Source organism: Apostichopus japonicus, chromosome 3 (genome assembly GCF_037975245.1).
Source record: "Apostichopus japonicus isolate 1M-3 chromosome 3, ASM3797524v1, whole genome shotgun sequence".
NCBI lineage: Eukaryota > Metazoa > Echinodermata > Holothuroidea > Aspidochirotida > Stichopodidae > Apostichopus > Apostichopus japonicus.
Genome location: NC_092563.1, coordinates 29,195,690 through 29,209,291, shown reverse-complemented (window position 1 = coordinate 29,209,291; position 13,602 = coordinate 29,195,690). Strand labels below are relative to the sequence as shown.

Below are 13,602 nucleotides of genomic sequence, written 5' to 3'. Positions count from 1 at the left end.
GCTGTCGGCAACATGCAAAGTAGTATTTAAAAGTCGTTGCAACGACAAGGCATTTCAAAACTGACCAATGAGATGACTTTAATTTGGCAAAGTCTACAGCGCCTCTTATTAGCATATCAAAATGGCAGCGTCCATGTCCCTACGAGGTGTTACAACAATGAAGCAATTTTCTTCTCGTTTCAAAGGTAAGTGTATCTTTAAACGTCTATGAGTAAAATGCCGCGTAAACAATTAAGTTTTCTATTTGAATACACAACAACAATAATGCGCTTACTAGCATAGGACATGTAATTCTGTTTCTTAGTTACGCTACCGTAGCACAGTGTTACTTACTAACTTGACTGAGTTTGGATTTAACGTTACATTTCCAATGAATAATTATGTTATGTCAATGTTACGTTCCAGTGTTGTCAAATGTAGTACACTTACTTAGTCTTTGTTCATATCCTAGATGTTTTATCCATATCACAAGCTTTGTCGTACGACCTTGGACTCCTTCCACCACACTGATGTCTTTAAATATATCGTTTTCTAGCTGGGATATAATTCATTAATAGTGTTTGTGAGGTCTTACAAGTGATTTGTATCTACAGTAGTTTATAACAGGATTACTTTGAAAGTTGCTGAACTTTTGCCTCATCATTCCTATAACTTCATGGCCTTCTTTACCACTTCTGTACATTGTTATACTTGGTTTGAGTGATTTGTGACTAATAACTCCCAGATCTTTCTCTTCTTCCTTGCTTGGTATTATTCTTCCATTGAGATGATAATCAGCCTGTGGGTTATTACATCATCCAAAATGAAGAACAGCACATTTGTCAACATTAAAACCAATGTGCCATTTTTGTTTGCCCAAATCTTAGGATCATATTCATGTAGGCCTAGGGCCTAAGTTCATTGACAATCTTAATGTTAAAACAATGAGCCCAAGAAGATTTAAAGGTATTTGAGTTTGCAAGCACTGACTAAACTTGAGTAAAGTACAATAAATCCCACAGTCTGCCCCTATACAGTAGGCATGACTCCCAACTTGAGAGCTTGTTCCCTGAAATGTACAGTTTTGAATATGTTTCATTTTATTTGGGTCAGTTCACTGTGTTTATATAACTGTTAAGCCCCAAATGGACTTCACATGAGTCCTTTTTTGACTGATGCAGTTTGGACCCCTAAAATAACGGTCTAACTTTTATTAAGTCGTTTAATCATGTATCCTGACCAACCTAAAATAACATCTTGTTGTAGAATAGCCACTAACATGACAACAAATTGGAAGCCGTAACGAGATGCATAGGCCTATATATATACATGTACATGTATATACCAAAGCCTACACTGTACTATTGTGTAGCTGTAGGATTCTGTAAATATCGCATCAAGTCCTTTTCATTGAAAAATTGCCGGACGTACAGTACACACGTCCTACAAAAGGTGATACTAGATGGAGGAAATTGCACGCTCACACATTTCTGTTACACATAACACATTTGCATTATTTTCCAGGGCGCTGGTGGAGGCCGCCCATGACTGTAGTCATATGAACTGACTGCAATGTTTTAAGTCCCAGCTATGGAACAAATTATGCAATATCTATAGTTGAATGGATTAATGTGATTTGTTCCACCAGCTTTGTATTTCCTGTTTGCAATCTGTTAAACATTTAATGCTGAAAAATTTGGTGTGGTGTATGTGCCCCTAACTGAAGTAATATATATGCTGCAAAGCTGTAAACCTCTATGTCTTTAAGTAATTAAACAGAAAATGTTTGGTGGAAGACAAAGACATTGGGTTCATAATGTTGAGCATTTGTGGCAATGCTTATTACCTTTAGTGTTTAAAATATATCATTCAAAGACCTTCCAAACAACTACAAGACAATCATGTGCTTTTTGTCTGGTTTCAGCATTAGCTACAATATGCTTTCCTGGTTATAAGAAATATTCTACGGATGTATCCAAAGCTGTCTTGCCACAACAAGTCTTTTTGGATACCAATGCTACGGTGAAAACTTTGGAAACAGCAGGTAATTTGTACATGAGTAGCAACTCAATTTTGTGTTTTCATCTCCATGAAATGTATCATCATGATCATATTGTTATACACCTTCCAATTAGCCTCTCCATGTGCTGCTCTCTGGAACTGCTATTCACTCATGGCGCGGAAGAGTACGAGCGACCCCACCCTTGAATGTCACCTGCATCCTCGGGGCTAAAAATTATTCTTAGTCAGTTAAGATGTATAAAATCAGAGATAAATTGTCTCCAATATTGAGGGAACGTACTTTAAGAGCAGCTGTAACATCAACAATTTTGGGATCTTTACAGGTGACCATTACATAATTGAAAATAAAAGTACTGTAGCGGTCATGCTGCAGGCACAACACTACAGAACACACAACGATACACAGTATGACACGTGTACAAGAAATTCCTCATTAAGCTAAAGTACTCTAGCGATCATGCTACAGGCACAACACTACAGAAAGCACAACGATACACAGTATGACACGTGTACAAGAAATTCCTCATTAAGCTAAAGTACTCTAGCGATCATGCTACAGGCACAACACTACAGAAAGCACAACGATACACAGTACGACACGTGTACAAGAAATTCAGGGTTGGCCGGTTTTTACCGGGCGGTTTTTACCGCCCCGGGAAAAACAAGTTTTTTACCGGTTTTTACCGGGAGGTTTTTCCCACCTATAAGTGGGAAAAACTGGGAAAAACCGGGAAAAACCTCAAATTATATAGAATTCCTAAAAACTCATGTGGAACTTGTGGAGGAGCATAGAATCTACAAGAAAATGGCATCTTATGGTATGGGGTTGGGTTACATCCAAAGAACAGCTATGATCTATAACTTGTGAGTTTACCGATTAGACTATTATAAATAATTCAAATAAATAATATATTGGATGCTCAAATCAACCAACTTTATTTTCCTATCGAGATGCATAATTCCATTATCTAGAGAATGGACTCGTATCAAACTGTGGGTGCCTCCTAGGGCTATGGTTCGTCATATTACTGTATACATGCCACATTAGTCCGCTCAGATCCAAATGATGATTCACATCCAAGAACGATCACTTCATGTCTGCGATAAATTGTACTCTGTTCACACTTCGCACTAGGCACTGTACTATGCTTATATTGCTTATAGGCACTGTACTAAGTGACTGTTGTGACATCAACTAATTTGAGAATAAGTAACAATTGGAACAGTTACTTGTGTTGTTGATACTCCTACCTCTTCAGTTAGCCTATACACAGGAAGTGCCCAGTATCACCTCACCTGTCCACCTCAAAGATGTTTAATCACTCATGCATGAAGTTGTATAATAATTGGACCATGTTTGCATCAAGGTAAACAGTTTGGTTGTGTGAATGGCTCCATAGGGCCATTGTGCGTTTAATACTTTAATTGGGCCCATGTGCCTTACAAAGTTTCAAAGCAGTTTCTATTTAGCCCCCTGGATTGAAGTTCACCTCAATAGACTGTTGCCTACTGTATTAATGGAATGAACTGTCTGAGCACATAATATTATATTATTATATGGTTCCTTGTCCCTTTGAGGCTTTGGATGCCATGGTTCGCCACTTCGTTCTATCCTCCGCTGTTCATGCCACATAGTAGGCCTGAAGAATTTAGGAGGGGTGAATGTCCCAGTGTAGACCTATAATGGTTTGGGCAATAGGCAATGCATACTGCTAAAGAGATTGTGACAGAATAACTATACATGTGCAATCCGAAAAATACTCTTTTTTCCACAAAAAGTAGAATAAGAATGTGATAAAATAGCTCAAAATGAAGCTAAGAAACTCCCATATTCAATAAAATATGCCTGTCATGAAACAATATCGTGCCTACTGATGACCCTGCATTTTACGGACAATTAATACTTCGAGACGGAGGCGGTTTTTACCGGTATTTACCAGTTTTTCCCGGTTTTTACCTGGTTTTTACCGCTTAGTGGGAAAAACAGGTTTTTCCCGGGAAAATGCCAACCCTGAAGAAATTCCTCATTAAGCTAAAGTACTCTAGCGATCATGCTACAGGCACAACACTACAGAACACACAACGATACACAGTATGACACGTGTACCAGAAATTCCTCATTAAGCTAAAGTACTCTAGCGATCATGCTGCAGGCACAACACTATTGAACACGCATCAATTGATACACAATATGACTCATAAGCAATTCCTGATTTAAAAGCTACATGTATGTGAGCCTTACGCATTCCTGCACCTACCAGCAAAACCACACAATTAACACTGACAATTTAATTTAGTAGCCCGACGACTCCAATTGCCCATTAATACTGCAGTTACCTACAGTACTTAGCATTACATTCATTTATCCCCCATAAACAAAATGCCTGTAAATTTTTTGTTCCCTTCTCCATCATTTATCACCTAGGAACCCCATTTTCGCCTCTCCCTGCTCAATTTTTTTTTTAATATATGTTGTGTGATATTGTTGTGTGTTTGTCACTTTCAATCTTGAAGTAGCACTTTAGCAGTGATGTTCCACATTACTGTGAAATTTTGTATTATCGTTGTTCATGTACTTTACTAAAGTCACACAGGTAGGAATTTGTTCAAGTGCTGGTAAATCTGTGACAGCTGTCTAGCTGACCGAAACACATTGTACTTTAAATAAATTAAATGAAATATATTGTTAATTAATACACAGGGTTTACTAGGCATCAGTCTGATTGCATAACGTCACTTTTGGTTCTGCTGCTGACAAGAGAAACAGAGATGACTCAACGAGACTTTGTCTCTAAAGCCAATCAGGTAAGTAGTAAAGCAGTTCTGTTCCATTTCTTTTAGTCCTGACCTTAAAAGAGATGCACACCCTAGCATGGTCATTAAACGTTTGTCGATAGAGATAAAAAACTGTTATGTACAAATTCCTCCAAATGGTAAAGAAAATTCTTATTAAAATCAAAATATGACATAATTGCACCACATATGCTTCAATATTTATGTTTTTCTCTTCATGTTCATATTTTATTTTTCAATTTTCTCTTCTATCTGTTCTTTGTTCCTTCTCTGTTGTAGTCATTTGCTCATCCTTCTTCCTTTGTTTTAGGGGGGGGAGGGGAGAAGGGACTATAAAAGAAAAGCTTATGCTAGTTTTGGTTCCTAATCACATTATCTGCTTTGTTAATCCTACATTAGCGTCAGTCTGAGCAAACTACTGTAAAACTGCTCTGTACTAGTATATTGCACTAAAACTAGTATGTAGTATGAGAGATCAATTTCAGCTATTTGGTATCCAAATTGTAGTCATGCTGTTATTCCTTTCTCTCTTTATCTTGTGTATCTGTTTGAAGGAGTAATAAATCTTGTAGTAAGATGGGAACATCTCTTTTGTTTTGTGCAGGAAATTACAGTCCAGCATATTATGTCTTCGATTCATTCCCTGAAGAAGGATATGGTGATCCTGGAGAAGACAGAATTTACTTTACTGAGGAGTGAAAGTGAGGTATGGAAACAAAAAGGTATTGAAGTTACATTGTCAGGTAGAATCCACCATTGTATCATTCTATTACAGGGAGTATTTTACAGAGGTCTACGTCCTTCCCTTTACCTCAAAGTTTACCTTCACAATCTCTTAGCTAGTAGTTCAGACAGAATTCCTCCTACCTGACACTTAACAGAGAGATTAAACAAACCATTTCCAATAACCCTGACAATCCATGATACACCTTCCGCTAAGTCTTAAGTCCCAGTAGAACAATTCCACTTTTGACCTCCAGAGTAACTTAGTACAAGAGAATTTTGACACATGTTTGTGCATCTAACCTATACACCACCCTGTATACCAAGAAAGTAGACTGGTTATGATGTAATTTGTGATGTCATAGTATCATGTTTTCTTAGTTGCCCAACATCTGTTTGTGGAGTTAGGTAAACATTGGGACAGATAAACTTTCTGTCCACCCCATCTTATAGGATGATAATTTCATCATAAGTATGCAGTAGATATGGAGCCAGACCAAGCACTAATGTACCCTGTTATATCCAGCTATTTGGTTCTTTGTTCACACTCCACTGTGGGGCAATTCTTTTAATTCATTGAGCAAGGTTAGCCTAAGTATAACATAATATAAGAGAGAGATGTGAATCAAATCTAACTATGTGTCTTTCTCACTATGTCATTGGTGTAGTTGGAGGGAGGGATTGTGTGTAGCAAAGATATATGTTGTTTTGTTTGTCAAGTCACAAGATTTCCAGAAGAATAGTTACATAGTATTATCATATTTGTTTGTTTTGTTATACATATGTGTTACATGTTTGTATTAAATAACCACATTATTGTCACTTGTTAGAGGTTGAACGAACCACAGGCTCTACAGTTTCTTTTAAGAATACTGCCCTCTATGAAAACAACTACTTTTTTTGACATGCAGTTGGTTATTAATGTACCAAACAAATTTTGGACATGTTAAGGTCATCTTTCGTTATTAATTACTTCCCACGGATTGACCTGTAATAATTTATGCTTCTGTTTTCCATATTTGTCTCGCTAGCTAAATTAAATAAATATGAAAGTTTTCTCCTTTGCAGAAATTAGCCTTAGAAGTGGCTCAGTTAAAAACTCATCTCAAAGTAAGTTGTCATGACAATGTTCATTTATATCTCACTTCTGTATTCACCCACTGTATACAATGCATGTAGGGTAAGTTGTGTTTTAACAGCTGTGTGTGTTCTTTCTCACTTAAAATCACATTTTGAAGATTATTTTCTTGGTTTGCCATTTTTGTCATAAAGTAACATTAAGGGTCCTGATAGATTTTATTCAAACATTTCCTTTATCTTCTCAGTGCCATCTCACCGTATACTTTGAACTTAAAAAATAATAATTTAATTACATTTTCCATGAATTGCATGTCAATTAAGGTATATCATAACAGTATTTTGTTTGCTTCAACTAAGTATTTAAATGATTAATTAATCCTGTCATTAGTTCTGATCGTACAGTAACTTATGACGCAGTTATCGCAGACAGTCTGTAGTAGTGCAGGTGCGGAGGAAATGTATGCATATTCATGAGATAATTACTGCCAAAGAGACCAGAAATCTCTCCTTCATTCTTTGTTTTATGGTATTTGTCCTTCCTTTCTCTGCAGGATGAAATTCAAAAAGTTTCCAACAATGTGACCTTGGATATAAATTTAGAGAGGGCGCGGTCCAAAGAAGCAGTGAGTCCTGCCTTTCTCATCAGACTGTAAAATAAGTGTGATTACATTGAAGACAAGGCCATGTAATGTGAAGGGGTGCAGGGATGTGCCAAGGAATATTTCAGTGCCAGGGCCATTTGTGCGATAGTGTGATCCACGTCATGGGGGAAGGGTCTCAGGGGTGGGGGTTGCCCCTCCCCTTTGGAAAATGTTTCCAAATGAAGTATGCTTAGATCATGGCAAATGGTGCTATCTTTTTCCTATTCTGGCGCTACCTTCTGTGCCAAGTATTCACCCACATTTTGGTAAAATTTGTTAAATTAACCTTCAAAAAAAGTGCCTGGCGGAAATGTTTAAAATGCTTTTTGTGCTGGGCGGCATTCAGAAATGCAGGGTGCGGCCGCCGGCCACCTCCCAGGGGAGCACATCCCTGGGGGTGGTTAATCCCCCTGTGACTGGGATACCTCTGTCACTTTTTGATTTACCTCGTAACAAACATATAAAATTCAACCAAAGTAGTTATCACTGTGTGTTTAAGGTAAGCTATGATAGGTTTCTATTTTCACTTTTTTTTAAAGTGTCACCCAAGGATGATCACATGTTAAATAAAAAAAAGATTCTATCGTATATCGAAACATTAAGAGCGCCCTCTTTTTCTCCAGTTCTCATTTACATAGTCAGTTGGTATTAAAATGTCTTATTTGTGCTTGACAGGTAAAGTGGTACAAGTTTGGTTCCCAGCAGATAGGTTTGATGTAGGAGATAATTATATTCAACAATTCAATATTTTCATGATTTGGTCTTTTGGAAAGGTGAAAATATTTCGTCAGTTTGGCAATAAAGGGGCGTCACTCCATGAAGTTTTTCTTTGCTGCCATCTGACAACAAAAAAAACACTTTGAATATGAACTTATTTAATTTCTTAGTAACTGTGCATGGGTTGGGTCCTTTTGTTTCATTGTAAAATCTGACTATTCAGACTGTGGGATACAAGTTAGTACAGCTTTCCATTTCATTGTCGATGCGTAGCAAATGTCTTTTATAATTTGAAATAAAGCACATTAATGTAGGTTCTCAATTGCATATGATGACCCCCCAAAAAATTCAGAAGTTTAAAGGTCAAATAGAGCATTCTGAGGCATATCTTCACTATTAATTACATACATGATTAGGTCTACACACAAGGGAGCGGTAATAAATACTTTTGAATATTCTAACAATCGCCTGACTGAACGTCTCCATGATGATTAGGGTGGGGGGGGGGGGGGGGGCATGCACCTTCTTTGCACACCCTACTGTCCTCCATCCCCTTCAGTTACACAATCTACTGAATCAGTTTATGCTACAAACATAAGCTGTATACGGCCTTGACCCTGTCCATTCTTTGATTACAATTTTGCTCTCCAGAGTTCCCAAGCTTTACAGCAAGTTGATCATTGCAGACAAGAGATCAAGACCGAGTCAGCTAACATGATGGCTAAACTAGAGGCCTCAAAGACAGATGTGCTCAAGTATTTTGCTGGTGAGTATCTTTCAATTATCGGAAAATTATTACAGAGACAGGAAATTTGAAATGATGAACACCTTTCTTATTCATACTTAGCAAATATTACTGTAGACAGGGGCAAATCCTGATAGAGTGTGTGTATTAATCTACAGATCTTTGTTGAACAAACCTATCGTAGATTTTTGACCAACAAAGTTTGTGTTACAAAAGGTCGATCTCAACCAAAGCAAATGATAGATTTGGGAAGTACTGTAGACCACTTGCATCTCTGTGAATAGTCTCAGGAGGTTAACAAAAATCATTAGCTTTGCTTGCAAATATGTTAGAAATACCAAAAATGGTCACTTGCTGGGATGTGTTTAGTGGCTCAGCAGTCCACTTCAATTAGTTTCAACATGCTAAAATTATGAAGCCACTTTTCAGACAAAGAAGGAGACGCTTTCAAAATGTAAGAAATGTACAACCCAGCAAAATGGAAAATTGTTCATTCCTTACTGAAATCTGAGACTTAATAAGAATAATTCATTAATCAAAGTAGAGGAACGATTAATCTTATGCCAAGCATTGCCTTGTTAAACACTTTCCATTAGAGTGTTTATTTCATCATATCCTAATTAAATGTTTATGTTTATCTTTGCTGATTAATTGTTTTTCTAAGTAGAATGTTAATTTCATTACAAATAAACAATTAAAAGAGTTGAAAATGTTCAAGTAGGCTGTTCATTTGTGCTTCAAAATGTAATCAATAACAATTATTGCTGACTAAAGTGCTTTCTGCAAATATCTTAAATGAATGTAATCGTTCATAAGTGGTTCATTTCTGATATCATTGAAGGCTGCTGATTTTATACAATGCTGATTAATTAATATGTTTTAATTAATTATTAAGTTTAAAGGATGAGGTTGAGTTTTGTTGATTACTTGCACAGCTAATTCTTTTACACTGCTGTGCAAATTCTAGACTTTGCAAACACCTTCTTTTTCTATTTTACGGATAATCAATAACAAATTTTTTTTGGAAATTTTGAAATACAGAGTATAGTTACAGAAGTAATCAATGTCTTATACATAACTGAGAAAATTAAAATTTTAATACACATTCCATGAAGGTGTAGCTTTCTCTGTTTTTGCCAAGTATATTCATAATTTTGTTTTGTGAAACTTAAAACTGTTATGTTTTCAAAATTAAGCATACTACCAGTAAGTAATTTGCACATACTAGTGCAGAAACTGTCCAGTAGAGTTGTCATGTTTTTCATATTTTGAGACTGAACTTTGACTACCTGAATGTCCCTTCTAAAGCATTGCAACCTTTTCCTTTCTATTGCAGGGTCTATCCTCGGCTGCTTGACGCTCTCTCTTGCAGTCTTCAGAATATTCAAGAGTTGACAGTAGTTTCTGTCGTTTGCAGAGGAATTTTAAAATTCTGAAATATAAGTGAAGAAAGTAACCATCTCATCTCTATCAAGCTTCATTTCAAAACTGTTCAAAGAATTGAAGGGTTTTTGCAATCTGTGCAATCTATGAAACTGTTACTATTCTTGTATTGTTTCCATAGTCCTACTTATTCAAATATTACCCCTGTTCTTGTATGGTGTGAACATTCATACTTTTAAATAGTATTGTTCTACTATGGTATGAATATTCATACTTTATAATAGTATTGTTTCTTGTATGGTATGAATATTCATACTTTAAAATAGTTTTGTTCTTGTATGGTATGAATATTCATACTTTAAAATAGTTTTGTTCTTGTATGGTATGAATATTCATACTTAAAATATTATTCTTCTTGCATGGTATGAATATTCATACTTTAAAATATTATTGTTCTTGTATGGTATGAATATTCATACTTTAAAATATTGTTCTTGTATGGTATGAATATTCTTACTTTTAAATATAACTTGATATACACAGATATATTGTTACAGCATGTTGACTAATGGAGTGTATTTACTGACACAAATTTTCACTAAATTATCTGTTATCATGAACCCTGAATTTCTAACATATGTTAAAAATGTCTCAAATATTAACGAACCATTTCTTTCATTTATTCAGTTATTACTACAAATCATGTTATACTCAAATATCACTGGTAGTGGCCACATGTGTGAATTAAAATTAATAAAACTATAAGACACTATGTTAGAGTCATTCAGCATCCTGTTCACTAACATAATATGTAGTTTTCAATAATGAAATGTTTTGTTTAAAAGTAAGTGGGCCTGACGTTTTGATCCTAGCAGGATCTTCTTCAGAGGCTGAATGAATCAAATGTATTCCCGGAAGGAACAGTACTAAATATGGGACTAAAACCTGTTCAAAAATAACAACATTCCCTTTGAATTCCTAAATTTTTCTGCTTTTTACAAAAAAATCACTATTAATTTGAAATCATTAGAGTGGATATTGATATTTATCACTGTTCACTGGTTATCATGGGAATTGTATGGACCATACCGCACATTCGATGGTGGAAACCATTATGTTGGAATAATCTTTCAAACTGAGCATGGTATTGATCGATCTTGAATTGATTGATCTTTTGATTGAATTAGTAATGGTGTTGATCACAATAGTTGAGAATGTAGCAGTGGTTATATGTGTATGTGGGTGAGGGGAGGGGGTTGTCAAGCATTGACTACTCTTGATGTACATGCCGATTTTTAGCCTATGTGTGCTGGGGACGGGGGAGGGGAGCACTCTGATTTTGTTTTAATGTCAAGTAAAGTCAAGATTATATCTGAAATTGTTTGTAGAAGACAATTGCAAATTTGTTTTCTCTATGATAAAATTTAGGGTGCTCATTGTCTATAAATTTGGATTTTAAAGTTTTATTGTTTCTGTAACAGACATGTTAAGCATGATACTTTCTTTATTTCATTCTGTCTTTCTGTTCATTGGTTCTTTCTTGTATACTCAAACATAAACCCTGGATTGATGTTACCATTAAAACCTTGAATTATATTTTGCATGGTGAAACAGGTTCAAATCTTAGACAAGTTTGCTACTTTTAGTTTATTTAAAGATGTTTTGGTATTGCTTGGTGGGACATTATATTATACACAATATATGTGTAATTATTTTATAATATGAGAAGTAAACAGAATCAAGACCAGCTTTACCACCAGGTCAGGTGGGCCCATGGTCATTGCTGTATGGTCTCTCAAACTTAGAAGGCAAAAAAAGAGGGGGAAGTCGCCAACTAGAAATAATTCAAATAACACCAAATTTTCTTGCCTCTTGATTTAACAGTCCTATATGGGGTACAGCAAATTAAAGCGCTGAACTGAGCGATGTCAAGGAGATATACTCACCCACACTGTACCTGCAGTGGGGCCAGTTTGAGGTCCCAAAATTGATTGACTCAGAAAGGGTCCCCAGAAGCTAAATCTGGCACTGAATATGGGGAGGAAAATGGTGTATAAATTACTATTTATCTTAATCTGACAGGTTTGCAATGTCACTAATCTGTTTAAATGTGGTCTATTAAAGTGTATTTTATAATATTGGAGGGAAGTCTGAATTGATAAGACATTCAAATATACAGTGTCTTCAGACTATACTAAAGTAACACAAATTGTTTCTTTTTTTTCTTTTTAAATGTTCTATAAATTTTAAACTCCATTAAATGGCAAACATCAAACCTTACCTCTAGCCTAGAACAGTTTTATCACAGAAACATCCAACATACTTAATTTGCATATAAGAGTCAGGGCTGACAAATATGGATGAGTTAATTTAAATGGAATGTGTCTATATGAAGACCACCAAACTTCCGTTTATCAAGCAACACAAATAGTTCACTGGAGTATAATAGAAACTTTAACCGTAAAAAAGTGGTCAGTCGTGATAATTTACCAAGTTTCTTACTGTTACCTTTCTAGTATTTTCCATCATGGCAATATTATTAATCTCTTATTATTTCATTGTATTTAACCCACTCCAATTTGGTCAGAGCTGCTAAACTGTTGCCCTGAGTTGTTACCGATATACCTTTTATCATTGATTGGATGTTTCACCTAGTGTATACTTAAAATCGGTCATTCATTTTGCGATCCTAGGTTTCAAATCTTATGAAAGATAAGGAAGCCCCCTCCTCCCCCCCCCCCCCAAAAAAAAACCACATTTCTTACTTTGTTTTAAATTCCTCCACAAATCTCACTAGTAACGATGGAATGAGGTATTAACTGAAAAGTTTTGCAATTAAAAACAATAGAACATATCACATAAAATTTGGGTTTAATTCAATTGTCGATAGCTCCTTAAGTTACCAACAGCCGAATGGTTGTAACTTCATAAATATTTTAGACTTAGCGTTTATCCAATTATATATGAATAGGATGTAGATTGGTCAGAACTACGCAAAGAGAAAACGACATTCTTCTATCCAGTGTCCAAAACGTCACAAAATATAAATGACTAATGGTCAGTTGGTCCGGGATCTAAAGAAAATAAATTGATGTAAACAGGTGTAGCAACACAGGTGTTAGATTTTACATAGTGTAAGACCACTGCTGTTAATACAATACGGCATAATATGAAAGTTTGTAACTGAACAGGGTGCTACATTAACGTCCATAGTTATTTCCGGTCTCCCATCAGGGGAGTAGATTTACAACCAACGAGGGGCAACAAGCAGGCCCATCGGGAGACCTTTGTCCATTACATCTTGACCCTAGTGGTTACCATGATTGACCACATGGCTACAATAATATATATCTATATAAATCGAATCAGGGAGTTGCCAATGGACTAGTAGCAACTCCCTGATTGAATTAACAAGGATACAGTGTGATGCGTGTAAGCTTACTATCCAAACGTGACCAATAAGAAAAGCAACACCAAATTCATGATTTTAGAATAACAAAATTGCAAGAATATAATTCA

The 13,602-nt window shown here is 35.7% G+C and overlaps 1 protein-coding gene across 1 annotated transcript; it reads left to right on the top strand.

Moving 5' to 3' along the window:
- The first annotated feature begins 48 nt into the window (after positions 1–48).
- On the top strand, positions 49–10,295 carry LOC139965807 (mitochondrial calcium uniporter regulator 1-like). The gene is made up of 8 exons (XM_071968544.1): positions 49–185; positions 1,904–2,023; positions 4,703–4,806; positions 5,399–5,500; positions 6,586–6,627; positions 7,149–7,220; positions 8,607–8,721; positions 10,037–10,295. Exons 1-8 carry the CDS (start codon positions 122–124, stop codon positions 10,093–10,095), a joined length of 678 nt encoding a protein of 225 aa, XP_071824645.1. The 5' UTR covers positions 49–121; the 3' UTR covers positions 10,096–10,295.
- Positions 10,296–13,602: the final 3,307 nt, after the last annotated feature.

Excerpts from the sequence above, each read along its gene's own strand:
- LOC139965807 (XM_071968544.1), top strand. The coding sequence starts at position 122 with ATGGCAGCGTCCATGTCCCTACGAGGTGTTACAACAATGAAGCAATTT. Across the intron at positions 186-1,903 it reads ATTTTCTTCTCGTTTCAAAG|CATTAGCTACAATATGCTTT; the intron begins GTAAGTGTATCT and ends GTCTGGTTTCAG. Across the intron at positions 6,628-7,148 it reads AGTTAAAAACTCATCTCAAA|GATGAAATTCAAAAAGTTTC; the intron begins GTAAGTTGTCAT and ends CTTTCTCTGCAG.